We start from the raw sequence: 13,733 nt of genomic DNA on the forward strand, positions 1-13,733 counted from the left end.
ATCTCAATTCTAAAAGAACAAGAAAGCAAAACAAAATAAAAAATAAAGTTTCTAAATAAGCAAAATTTTATAAGAAAACAAAAATGACCCTATATGTCATTGCCCCCAAAAACTTTAAGCTTGTCACCTGTCCTCCTTCAGCATTATATCATGCAACTCACCACAGTATAATGTCTAGAAAATAGAGATCAAGTGAAGTCCTTTACAATGTGTAAGGTTACATCAACACCCCTAAGTCACCAAAATCCGAGAACCTGACTAGCAAACTCTCTCGTCAATCAAGATGCTAGTCTTGCAGAAATGAACCAATATAACATGACAAGCATATTTGGGGTACTCATGTGCTTATATTCAGCAAGTGTGAGAAGTAGTTCACTAGTTGGTCTTACTCATAGCAAAGAACTAAATATCATAAAAGAAAAGTTAAAAATTCCTTTTGTATATGCGCAATCTTTCAATCTCATAGTAGATGATATTCATTCACAAAGAACACACTACGTACCAAGAATAGCTTTGATAACAAAAAGGTGCAGTAAGATTCCTTGATATCACTTAACAAGCTGCCTTAAACATTACCTACCCTTACGACTAGAAGAACAGACAAAAAGAGTGTTGTATGCTCTGCAAAGTACAAGCTTGTGTGTCTCAAAAGCTTTAGTCCTACAAACGATAACTTGATGCTAAGGTTGCACATATTTCTGAGTTCTTGCCAAATCACACCTTTTTGATAATCTGAACAATATCCTCATCTTCGAGCAGATGCTCCTGTTGCCAAACCAACACAAAACATGCATTTGATTGACACAAGGAATATTTATTAATTTTAATAAATTAAGCACAAGCAAGCGGAAGAGATAACATGCTGGATTCAGAAAAAATCAACCTTTCCAACTCTTTGGGGCTTGTGTTTTGCACTAGACCCCCAAACTAGAGCACTGCAACAAAAAGTGTGATGTTAACTTTCATGACTAAAGATGGGGTATATTGATAGCCCCTAACCAAAACTCTGTCAGTTTTAGTGTTCTCATTACCATTTTGGATACCTAATAGTGATAGTCCTCAATGACTACAAACTATACCTTCTATTTAATATCATTTTATCAATTAAGAGAGAAGTTTGACTACCATAGTCTAAGCGGATATTGTATTAACAGTAATCTGGTACCGCAAAATCGGCCAGCAATATATAGGTTATTATGGTTATGAACCAAAAGATAACAACAGAAATGAGGCCACTTTGAACTTTTGCATACGATATGAACTAGATATAATGCCCGCGCTTTGCTGCGGGATTTCTTATTGTTAACCATATTGTATGCAAGGTTTATTGATAAAATGTAATAGATTACAATATAAATTTGGGAACGAAGAATTATAAATTCCAAGTTAAGCAAACGATGACCGATTTGTAAACAGATAAAATAACAAAAATAAAAATCTAGTTATAAATGTTCAAATGCTGCCAAGGATTTCCTATTTGTGAACGTTTTAGATGTAAAAAGGAATCACAATGGTCATCAACATAACCCAAAAGGAGGTGATATTTGACCAAAGTGATAAAACACTATATACCACACATCAACCTAATCAGATATACATATGGAGTAAAAAAAACAAAAACAAAAAAAATTAATAGCAACCAACAGCCTAAATTACATAAATATACACAAAAACAAAGCTCAGGACCATACAGTCAAGCTCAAAAAATAGGATCATGCTTTTACTCTGCCACACACTCACCCCATTACCTGCAAACAAAAATAGAAGGAAATAGTGAAATTAAGTGTGAACCAGGTATGTAAATGGAAAATCTACACGAAGTCATGGACTAAACTATAAGTGTGCAGTTTTATTTTGGAGATTGAAGTTCACTGTTTTATTCACACTTCATAAGAATTAGGGGAAATAAATTTGTGTGTTTACAGCTTAAAGTGTTAAATTTCTAGTATAGATGAATCCTTACTATTATCTTTCTTTCATTGACGTCAAAGCCTTTCACAGATTTTACCAACAACAAATCACAACATTGCTCAATCCAAGCTGAACAGTATTAAGCATACTATGTTAATATTACAGAAGGTTCACCTTTGTTACCTAACTTGTAGAACTTTTCTTCTCTGAAAACAATGACAAAAATTTGAGACTAACCTTCTCTGTTTCTTTGATACGATGCCTGACCAAATGAACACAAAGATTGACCTGAATGTAAAATTTGGCAAACATTAATTAGATAGTTGATAAGAACAATCATTTCAAAAGCTTAAAATAACTTTAATATTAAATCAACTGCAAAAGTTACCCGCTGCATTTGTATTGCATTTATTAACATTTCCATCTGCAAACAAACTCTGGCCTTGCATGACAGTAAGATCTTTCTGATTATTTCTCACTCGTTTGTCACGATGCTCATCCAGATTGTTTGCTACTTCATCACTTTTGAGTAAGCTGACTATTTTTTGTGATTGCTGGTTCAGATGCTATAAAAAGAGAAATAAAAGAACATCAGTTGGTTTTATTTTGTAAATGAAAACATAAATTCAATTGAAACTGTTAACTCAAATTAACAGTCCAAATTCAATAACGTGTGCTTACTTTGTTTCCAGCTTCTTGATCGAATTTTGGAATTTGTTCCTCTAGTAGAAAAAGTCCTTTAAGCTTCAATTACTGAGGCAGAAAAACTATTACCATCGCAGACCTCTTCCATTCTTTTTTCAGTACCTTGACCTTCATCATGATTTTCTTCTAACAACCTTTTTGTTCTTGTCCATTGGATTCTCGGTGCCATAACTGCATTCAAAAGTATAACAGAATTACAATTACAAATCAAACAGAAACATTTATATAACCATTCAGCTTATTTAAAGCTAATAAAATCTGGCCATAAACAATAATAGAAATACACTGAATTTGTCTTTAAAGAACTATACAAAATACACTTGAACAGAAGACAGTTAAACTATCTAGTAACACACTATTCCCAAAATCTGTAAAATGAAACAGCGAGACTTAAAATTTTATACTGAAAACCAATAAGAACAACTTCCTACATTCTATTTTTGAACAACCATACTCTCCAGCCCACAGTTCTTCCCTCTCAAACTGAGAAGCAAGAAGCTAATCGAAATAGGTGTGCTAGACTATCTATCAGACAATTTCACAATATTCTGATCCATTCTTCAGTCATATTCATACATCAGTTGCTAACTATAAAGTATATACAACTTGTAACTCACAACCTTATCACTTATTAGCAGAAGAAAATATTTTACTCATGCAAGCCAGTGACAATTCACTAAACAATAACAAAGATGAGTAAGATTAAAAACAAAACATATTCCATTTCTTTTCAACCCAATCCTTTTCCCTCAGAATCTTCGAAAAAACGTTGGATTTGAAACTATTGAAAAGTTAAAACCCAGACTACCAAACAAAACCAAAACCATATACTGGTGACCCCAAAACCATATAGCTAAAACTTGTCCTAATCTATGGTTTCCCTTTCTAAAGCATTAAGACAAACAAAACAATAGGTGCAAGAAAGAAATATAAAACAAAATGCCTCACCCTTGACTTTAAACTCTGGAGCTTTGACACTTTAGCTAACATTCTGTTTTAAACCTGCACAAAAGAGGTTAGTTAGCTACAGCCTTTAGTATTCTGTAATACAATTGGGCTGCAGTGTCTTTATGTTCACAAAGAAATCAAAAGTATTTTGTGAACTAAACAAAAAAGAATGAATGAGTGGTGTCATTGCAGATTAAAAGGGGAAATCCAATTAAATGTGCTGCTATTTAATCATTTGCAGTAGCCAACCAAAAAAAAAAAAGAGTGAAGAAGAGAAGTCGTTAGCAATGGCATCCATGTCTAAATATGAAATGTCAAGAATGCAATTCCAAAAGCAGAAACAGAGAAGAAGAAAAAATGTTCTGATAGTTTAATTTGAAGCTATATCCACATGTTCTGATAGTTTAATTTTAACAAATACTAGTCTTACCTCTAAACAAGTTGTCAATTTCATTATTTGATAGACTATATATATCGAAGAAAGATCAGAATAAATAATAGCAAAGGTTGAATGGGAACAGAAATAGTGGAAAGGGATGGAGGAGTAATTAAGTACCTGAAACAGTGGGAGAGTGTAGGAATGTCGGGAGGAGACTTGGAATGAATGATAGAGCGAAAGGACGAGATTCTAAGAGCAGACAAGGATTTGAGAGAGTGTCGTACTTGTAGCCCAGCGATTCGAGTACCCAATCCAAAGCCAAAGACGAACCCAAAACCAAGTTGAGGTTGGTGGCGGCGGCTAAGGTCGCGGTCTCGCAGCCGTAGGTGATTCGAGACACAAGAGCCACCACCACTAAACATTATTTGCAATTCACTCACTCCCTCAAAACTCAATCCACTCACTCCTAAGTCACAACTCACAACAAAACCTTTTCAACATTCGTCCCCCTCAAATTGGACTGCGGGGAGGGTGTGAGGGTGGCGGAATTGGACAGCGGAGATGATGGGTGGGGAGAATCGGTGGTGGGGAGTGGGGGAGAAGTGAGGGAGCGGAAGAGAGAGGGGAGATGAGAGAAGAAAAGATTGGCTTCTAAGAGATAGACACGAATACAGAGGACTGATTTCACAAGCCAGTCTCACTCTCCTTTTCAGTCCTCTGATTTCACTAATGGTGTTATTTCAACTGATTTCACGGTTCCGAGGACTGGATCTGAACAAAATTTCCGAATTGAGAGATTCTAGGGATTTTAGGTTTCGGGGAAGCAAACGAGAGGTGGTGAGAGAAAATGGGGATTTTATGTGGCTGAAAGAGTGAGCCGAGATGGGAAGGAGTAAATGTGTAGTAATGCCAAAAACGACTGGGGAAAAAAAAAGTGAAACTCACCTTCTTCACACAACACAATTGTGTTGTCTGAGTATCACCCCCATTGACTAGTCAGCTAGGGTCTCAACATTTTGAGAGGGAAAGGACTATAACTTTTTGGAGGGAATTCCAAATATTCTCTTAGGCTTAGATTTGAAATATCTTCATATTTTACAACAACATATAAGTGTTGTCTATATCTAACCATATTTTCAAAATGAAACGATCTTTGAGATAGGAAATCATCATGTTTTACAACTACACAAATGTGTCGTCTGAATGCTCACCATTTTTTCAAATTGAACTAGTATGGTTTTAGTCTATATTCAGACAACACAAAAAAAAATTTATGTCGTCTGAAAAACTCAGACGACATAAAACAAAACTTATGTCGTCTGAAGCACATTTTGGCATAGTGATAGCTCAACCTTGTCATAGCCCAATATTTGGGTGAGCTATTGTATGATATTACCTAGATTTGACTATTAATGGATTGACACCTACCTTTTCCAAAAAAATGAAAAAAAAAAAAATTGGATTAAATCTCAACCATCAATACTTATATAATCCAATAGATTAGAATTGAAGTATAATTTTACTAAAAATGATACTAATTATCTAAACTGACATAGCATGCCACGTAAGATTAAGGCTTCAAAAAATTTATGTCTTATTTAAAACCCCTATCGCTACCTTTAAAATATTTAACCTTTCTGTCATTTGTTCATGTGTTATCCCTCTTCTCATTTTTCTTTTTGCTTTCGTTTAGTCAATCTCTTATTAAAAAAAAAAAAACAATATATCGATCGAATGAATGATGAAGTAACACTTAGTTGTAATGATTCAAATATTGGGAAAGATGTAGTATTCAGAACTTATTAGCAGACGTTTTTTGAAGATGATAAGATCCTTTATAATCAAGGACCACATTCATTAATTCAAGTGGAAACGATTGAAGCTTTAGGGATGAGATTGGTACTAGAGACCAAGAGTGTGACGTAACTAAAGTGTGTTATTTCTATAACCCATGTCATCCTTTGAAAAAGGAATTTACAAATGAAAAGATGGTGATGATTGTTTTCTTTAGGACCTTCACTTTGTTGTGATCTCTTGCCAAAAAGAAGCTACTTGTATGCAAAGAGATATTTTGGGTAGGTGTAATCTGGATTTGTCCAACTATATTATTTAACGTGGTATTTCTTATTGGAGAGCTTGAAGGTCAGCATAGTATTTAGCCATCCATCCTTTGATGATTCTGACCTCACTTTTCCGCTGATTCACCAACCAGTCTGGATCGGCATGGGTTGAGGTGAAAATATCCAAGCAGTGAGACCCTGTAAAAGTAAATTTTAATTTTGGGTAGTTAATAAAACAAAAATATGTATTTCCCTAAAACTCGAAACATGGTGTACTCCAAACAAATGAATTTGGAAAGATACATACCATTCTTTGTATGGACAGCTACCACACTGTCTGATATGTCTTCCAAAATGCTATCATGATAGTAAAACAATGTTAAATTTAGTCAAATACTATATATTAATCTTGAATCGTCTTGTTTTTATAAAGATAATGAAAATGACAAACTTGATTCATTTATATTTGTTTTGAAGTCATCTTCGTATCCGTACATACCCGCCAATACTGTAAGGGTCTCTTAGCCCATTGGAGAAAATGATGTTGCTAGCAAACCTGGAGAGACTCAGTTTTATGTCCTGCATCACATATTTAGCATAGGTTGTATTAATATTAGCATATATATCCATGCATTTCATATGAATTAAACAGAGTAAAAGAATTAGGGTAGGTTATGAGCAGTAATAAGAAAGTAACAGCATTACATACATGGCCTCCAAAGTAGGTAGTCACCCAATTAGGCCTGGGAGGGACGCCATAGGTTGCCTTGCAGTTATTGATAAATTCATCGAGATCAAATTTGTATGGTGGAAACATGGTGTCGTTGTTCACGCTTATGGGAATCACCATGTCACTACATGTCTAAATAATCAAGAAACAAATAGGTGGATCGTGGTTAACCATCTTCAAACATATTTGAATTAGGGTACATGAAAGTTTGTAAGTACTAATAAAACAACGATCTTATCAAATTTCATCAAGCTGTTAGAAACTTGGCCCTAATGCAAACTGTAATAACGTTGTGAAACAAGATCAAGGCAATAGTACTAATGTGCCGGAAATTGCTGTTTCTTTAGAAATTTGACCTCATGTGTAACTTCTTAGATACTGCGCGCAAATGTACTCCGATCCCAACTTTAACAGGATTGCAAATCCCTTTTCAGAAAAGATGAAAATAAAAAAAATATTGCAAACGTACGCGTTTCTTAAGCAAGAAGAAGCATTCTCCCTGGCCTGTCAATTCTGTGACCTCAAAGCTAGCTAGCTTTTTATCAGGTACCATGGACCCTTATAATTAATGGTCAGCATGATGAACATATTGTGTCTTTTACTCTAAAAATACAATTGTGGACGACTGGACGTCTACGTATTAGGGTTGGCTTTCAGATATAACTATTATCTAAACAAACACTACAGCTTGATAAATAAATTAATTATTTGATCATTTACCTGCCAGGCCCACCCGTCGTGTGTTTCTGTTACATAGCATGACAGGTTTCCGAAATATGCAACCACACCTGCAAATATTTTTGTCAAAATATCATCTGTAGATGAAGCTCCATCAATGCTACCGCAGACTACAGTAACCGGATGATTCGGTGGACTATCGTATTGAGCTGCCATTGCATACATCGATTCCAAGTAGTCCTTGAGCTCAGACGACGTGGTCAACGGTCTAGTTAATTGCAAAACAAGAACAGAAAAGGGAAATCACAAAAATAATCACCTGAACATATATATATATATATATATATTATTCACTCATTATGTTTTACGGAAAAAATGATTATGCACATCATATGAAACTTATCAGGGGATGTACCTGCAAGTTCGGAATTTCTTGCTAAGACATGAGAGGCCTTCAGGCTTAGAAGCAATATTATCAATTTCAGACCAAGACTTCTTTATGATTTGGTAGCAAGTCTCACTAGCTTCCTACACATATGCATGCATGTCTATAATCAATCTGTTTATGTACTAATTAACTGCAAATAGTAGCTCAGACCCTAGCTAACTGTAAATTAAACCATTGGTCAGTGGGATTTTTGCTTAGCTTGGTACGTTCAGATTGTCGGTATGGGGTACAGCTCCCCAGTAGTTTATGTATATTTATAGAAGGAAAGAAATAAAGGAAGAAAAATATTACTCGAAAATCCTTGGTGACAATGGAGTAGTATCCTGTTTCTGGAGGAACTATGTCATCAAAGTATAGAATTGGAGCTGATGAGGCCAGAGCTCCAAGAGCAACGTGGGGATACTTTAGACGAAACCATGAAGCAAGCACTGTCAAAGAACATATATGTATGTTATCAAACGAGCCCTTAATGTAACAATTTTAATTTCAAAAAGTGTACATTTAGTCACTCACTTCCACCGTATGAGCCACCAATAACAATGACCGGAGAATGTTCAGCATGTAGCTGCTTCTTTACATGTATGAGAATTTCTGCATAATCTGCTATAGCTTGGGCTGAGTTGAAGTATCCAAGAGTGCTTGCATTTTTAAATGCCACTTCCGTTGATCCGAATGGGATTGATTTCCCATAGTACCGGTGCTGATAAGGGAAAATAAATAAATAAATAAAGTCTCAGACCCAATAATACATATAAGTATAATACGGCTAGCTAATCGATTATCTCGGTCTTACAACAGATTCATACAGAATTATGTACCTCTATATATATCTGGAGCGCTTGAAAGTGAATGGCGTTTTCAGGTAGGAACCCAATATTAGGTATATCATCATCAAGTGATTCTTCTGCGCCTAAGTAAGCGAGTATAGGTGCACTGATATTGGAGCCACCCCAATGCTTGGAATTGATCAAATATCTTTGTTGAAAAGTATTGAAGCTATCATACCTAAAGTTGAAGTGGTCAAGTGTTTGGTTGTAGTAACATGTCTGAAGATCTTTGGGATCAAATGCAGATGATAAAGCTTCGCTGGGTCGGCCTTGTGTCCAATAGTTACCATGTATAAATTGCCCTCCAGTTGGACTCAGCCTTGGAATTTTTAAGGAAACTGAGGTTGTGTCAAATATAAGAGATATTAATAGAAGGGATGATTGGAGTGAGAATGTGAGTTGCTTCATTTCAATGTTATGGGAAATCCTTGGAGGCAGCAGTTGTGTTTCGAATGCCATATTTATACTATAAGATATAAACAAATGGGGAAAAAATTGTATTTGGATGTATTGACTTGGAATGGCCGGCACACGATAGGGATAAAAAGACAAGTTAATGAATATATAGTTCATATAGGGACCATATCATTTAATTCATTGTTTATACTCTATACACTAGTTTGAATTTTAGTGTGAACTGATCGTGTAAAATTAATTGGTATTTTCAGAACAATTCATAATTGAAAGTTGATTGGATGGAACGTATTTGTGGAATTCAATTATAAAACAAAGAGCCGGGTTTTTAAGAATTGAGATGTCGATGGTTGATTTGTTCCCATCTTGACCAGAGCACGTCCTGAGATTTTTGATGCCTAAGGCAAAACTGCCCATAAATAGACATGTAATGTTTATTTCAAATGTCAAACTCTATTTTTTTTAGAGATATTAAATCCAGTCAAGCTGGGCGGCTAATCTTCATGTCGATTTTATTAGATAAAAAATATGAATTATGCATCAGTTTTTGGTTGCTATGCAGCGATTGTGAATTATGCACCAACAGACCTACTCCAAATTTAAAAAGAAAATTTTTTCTATTTCAAAGTTTTGGAGAGAGTGAGAAACTCTTGAAATTCAATTCGTTTGCTATAATTAATTGTGTTTATAGTTCTCAAAAAGGGTAGAAAAGAATACGTAAAAATACTATGTTGACTCTGGAAGTTTTAAATACACACCGCTAATTACTTAATACACACTCCTTACTCAATACACTAACCATTTAATTACTCATTCTAATATTTTACTAAATACACAACCCAAATTACCTAAAATATCCTTAACCTAAAAAACCATGAAATACACTATTATTTAACTACATTAAGGCTACTATTTAATTTGATTAGTATATATTAACATATTAGTATTTTATAATTGACCATATTAATTACTTGTGTTAGTTATTGAGAAATCCATGAGGAATTATTATTGTTCTCTTCAAATAGATGCTTAGAAATAGGTTTTGTATTATTTAAGTTCTCATCCACAAAACACCATATTGATCAAGTATAAAATTTTGAGTCAAACATTCAACCAAGACTGTATCTGTGGCGGAACTACGAAATTGTCATTGGATGGTCAAACAAATTAACGATTACAAAATTTTATACCTGTGATTTTTTTATATTAGATAATAAATTGACTAATCATAACTTTTAGAGAAAAAAAAACTAAAAGTGGGAGTAAAGCGATTTGTTTTAAAAACATTTAATGCCATTGATTTTGTAAATGATATGGTTTCTCACCCCTTTAATTACAATTTATTTAAGGAAAATTTAAATTAGATGGTTTCTAACTTTATTCTTGTTTATAATTATAGAATCATATAAGGAAGATATGATTATTATTATTATTATTTTTCTTCTAATATATAGATGTCTATTTTGGTAATTTAATCTACCTATAAAATCTGATTTGAAATATAAAATAATAGGGATGTGTATTAAGTAGTTTGGGGTGTGTATTTAAAATTTCTCGGAAAGAATATATATATATATATATATATAATATATTATTAAGAGAAGAGGCTTTATTAGCCAAAACTGAAAATTTTGACAGATTTAACTCTGAAAGATTAAAAAACTTTGATAATAAATTAAATCACAAGGGTAAATAAGACAAAATTATAAAAATTGAACTAAGCTACATCATGTATCAAAAGTGCAAATCTATAGCAAACCCTAGGGTTTGAGCGGAGAGGAGAGCGGCAGTGATTCTTCGGCGGATCCTCCAATCAACTAGCAGTGGCGAGGCCATTCATTGTGGGAATGTGGCGATGAGGGCACTGGCAGTCCCTTTGCTCGTGTTTCTCTTCATCGTTGGCTGGTGTGGAGAAGATCTGAGTCGATGGTCGTCTTTGACCTCAGATCGGTGTTGCGTCTGGGCTAACAGAAGGGAACAGATGTTTTATTTGACTGACCGCCTATTATGGCGATGGGGTAGACCACCGGATGTCGGCACGGTGACGGGGATGGTCAGATTAGGTGGCTGAGGATGTCATCACCTGGATCGTTTGTCGGGGAAGGTGAGATCTGGGATGGAGGAGATGGAGGGCGTGTTGATTCCAGGCGTGCGGCCATCGGAGGTGCAACAAGGAGCAGCGGCGGTACCGGTTCTCTGCTTAGGCGCTTGGTCCTGCCTTGATTGGGTGCCCATATCAGATTTCTAGGTGCCCAATATAAGGTTATGGGCTTGGGAGCTGGGCTGGCTTTGGGCCCGTGACAGAGCCCAGTGGTTGGGCTTGAGTTCTCCACATATTTGGATTTGGGACCCAGGCGGTGGTTTGGGTACTTGCTTGCTCAAATGTGTTCTTATAATTTCAGGTGTGTTGTGCTTACGTGCAGGCAGATTCCTCATTGCTATATTCTATAAAAGACCTCGGTATAATCACACTGTGAGTACCACAATTGCGTGGCTGGCGAGCAGTGTTAATTGTGCTGGGACGAACATAGTCTTGAGTCATCCACCGATCTCTTACATGCCCGAGTTACAGATTATGATGATTTGGTCTCCAAACCTCAAGGTCATGGCAATGGTCTCATTGTTGGTAATTATTTTGAGGATGTTGGGAATTTATCTTCAGTTTTCTGTTAGTTTCTCCATAAGTGATCCAGAGCAGTATTTTATTGTACATGAACTACCTGTTGGTGTAGTACACCTTGTGGTTTGTTTTAGCTTTGCTCTAGCTTCAGGCCTTTAGTTGCTTGTGTCTGCTCCCAATCGGGATGCCATTCTAAACGATTGTAATCGTTGAAAGTTTCAATGAATTCATTTTTCAAAAAAAAAAAAAAAAATTATAAAATAGATTTTATTAAGAAAATTGAAAAGAAATGATCCCACAACCCCTACTTCTCTCTCCCACTATTTTCTCTCTGCAATAACTACCCGCTGAATCTATTTATTTTGCTTATCATTAATGATTTGATAAGAGACATTTATATGGAAGCCCTGAGGGTGTTGTTACTTGTTCTTCAATGATGATCTTTTAGGACATGTCACTCATTATAATCTCATAGAGAAATGATATATTTACCTTATTTCTAAACTTGAAACTGAATCTCTTTTTTTTTAAATTTATTTTTTCTATGTACTAGCGGAAGAATATGTACCCATTCTATTTTCTATTACTTTCACTTGCAAAACTTTATGCATTTTTTCTCTACATGTTTCTGGCATTTTTCATTATGCTCTTCATCCTCATTTCTTCTCTCATTTCCATTCTTCTTTATTTCTCTTCTTCTCTTCCTTACATTTTTTTTCTCCAGTTCTTTTTTCATTTGCAGTTGCAAATAGATTCGCCCCATCTCATCCTATGTTTCTTCCTACCAGAGTTATAATCAATGCCAACCAAAAGCAATCTTATTGTCGACAAACAACAATGGCTGTTTCACAATCGGATGAAAAATCTTAGAATTGACTATGTTCAACTCGGTATCGGTACCAAACGAAAATGTTGGTTTCCAAACCGAAGCCACCCCTACAGTTTTTTGATATGTCTAAATGGTCTTTCGATCAATGTCCTTAGCCCTCAAGACATTGACCGAATTTGGTAGTGTAAGTCTTGTAATACCCTGAAAATTAGTTATTAATTTTTGAGTGTCTTTTGGAATTTGTTTTGTTGATTGTTGTGCGATTAGCTGGTTCGAGGGTGAAGTAGAAGAATTTCAGAGTGATTTGTTACTTGAAACGTTTTATTTCATGGGTTCAAGGGTTGACTTTTTATACGTTAGGATTCTGTGAAAACTTCCTTCATGGATATTGTAGAGCGTATCGATACGAGTTCGTGGACATGCGGAACATGAAAATCGGAGTTAGTATGAAAAAGTTATGGCCATCGGAAAAAGTTTTCATTTTGGGATATATAGGAAAAATCTGAAAAAAAATCAAATTTCCAAAATGGGAAACTTTTTCTCTCTCTTCTGTCCCGACCCCGGTTTCGCCTCCTTCCCTTCGCAGGCGTCGTTCTCCGTCGTCCGGCCACCTTTGCCCACTAGATAACTTGCAATAGCTTCGCCTCAATCTCCTCTTGAAGTCTGTGGTAGCATCTGAGCACGAAACGAGCGGAGGAAGACGCAGCAAGGAGGCAAAGTTTGGCGGCGGTGTTGCGTCGAGCCCAAATAGGAACTTCCGATTCCGGCCACCATAGGCGATGATTTTGAGGGCTTTTGGAGCCCAGAGGACGTAGATGCTTTCTCCTAAGGTGGCTTGCAACGATTCAAAGTGTGGAGGTCGAATTTTGAAGATTGTGATTTTAGGGTTCTTCGAATTTCAGAGATTGCGAGGTAAATTCCTACCATATGGCTTTGATTAAGACTTTGTTGTAGTTGGGAAAGTTGTAATTCGAGTTGAGATGAAGATATTTTGTTTAGGAAGTTTAGCCAAATTCTGACTTTTGGCCGGCGGCGGCGCCACTGTGGTGGTGTTTTCCGGTGGCTTCCAGCTACCCCAGGGACAATTTATGTCCCTCATTGTGATCTACTCGTCGATACAAGCATTTCGATATATAGTTTGTAATTTTTGGAGATCGTATGAGCATGTTAGGATTTTTGCGGTT

At 35.7% G+C, this 13,733-nt stretch overlaps 1 protein-coding gene and 1 long non-coding RNA gene across 2 annotated transcripts; both read right to left on the bottom strand.

Annotated features, from left to right (window-relative positions):
• Window positions 1–1,543: 1,543 nt before the first annotated feature.
• Window positions 1,544–2,308, bottom strand: LOC121050552. The gene is made up of 2 exons (XR_005803344.1): window positions 2,149–2,308; window positions 1,544–1,748 (listed from the first exon to the last, which is right to left on the bottom strand). It is a non-coding gene; the product is annotated as an uncharacterized LOC121050552 (long non-coding RNA).
• Window positions 2,309–5,845: 3,537 nt separating this feature from the next.
• LOC112182145 (lysosomal Pro-X carboxypeptidase) lies at window positions 5,846–9,145 on the bottom strand. The gene is made up of 9 exons (XM_024320591.2): window positions 8,678–9,145; window positions 8,373–8,559; window positions 8,151–8,287; window positions 7,827–7,939; window positions 7,454–7,679; window positions 6,713–6,865; window positions 6,503–6,582; window positions 6,311–6,360; window positions 5,846–6,201 (listed from the first exon to the last, which is right to left on the bottom strand). The coding sequence occupies exons 1-9, from the start codon at window positions 9,143–9,145 to the stop codon at window positions 6,068–6,070; spliced, it is 1,548 nt and encodes a 515-aa protein (XP_024176359.2). The 3' UTR covers window positions 5,846–6,067.
• Window positions 9,146–13,733: the final 4,588 nt, after the last annotated feature.

This window comes from Rosa chinensis, chromosome 1, assembly GCF_002994745.2.
Source record: "Rosa chinensis cultivar Old Blush chromosome 1, RchiOBHm-V2, whole genome shotgun sequence".
In the NCBI taxonomy this organism is placed as follows: Eukaryota; Viridiplantae; Streptophyta; class Magnoliopsida; order Rosales; family Rosaceae; genus Rosa; species Rosa chinensis.

What these genes read in the sequence shown, in the direction of transcription:
- LOC112182145 (XM_024320591.2), bottom strand. Translation starts at nt 9,145, where the DNA reads ATGGCATTCGAAACACAACTGCTGCCTCCAAGGATTTCCCATAACATT. An exon ending in AAGAAATTCCGAACTTGCAG is followed by an intron (nt 7,680 to 7,826) that starts GTACATCCCCTG and finishes GCAATTAACTAG; the next exon opens with ACCGTTGACCACGTCGTCTG. An exon ending in GACCCTTACAGTATTGGCGG is followed by an intron (nt 6,361 to 6,502) that starts GTATGTACGGAT and finishes CTATCATGATAG; the next exon opens with CATTTTGGAAGACATATCAG.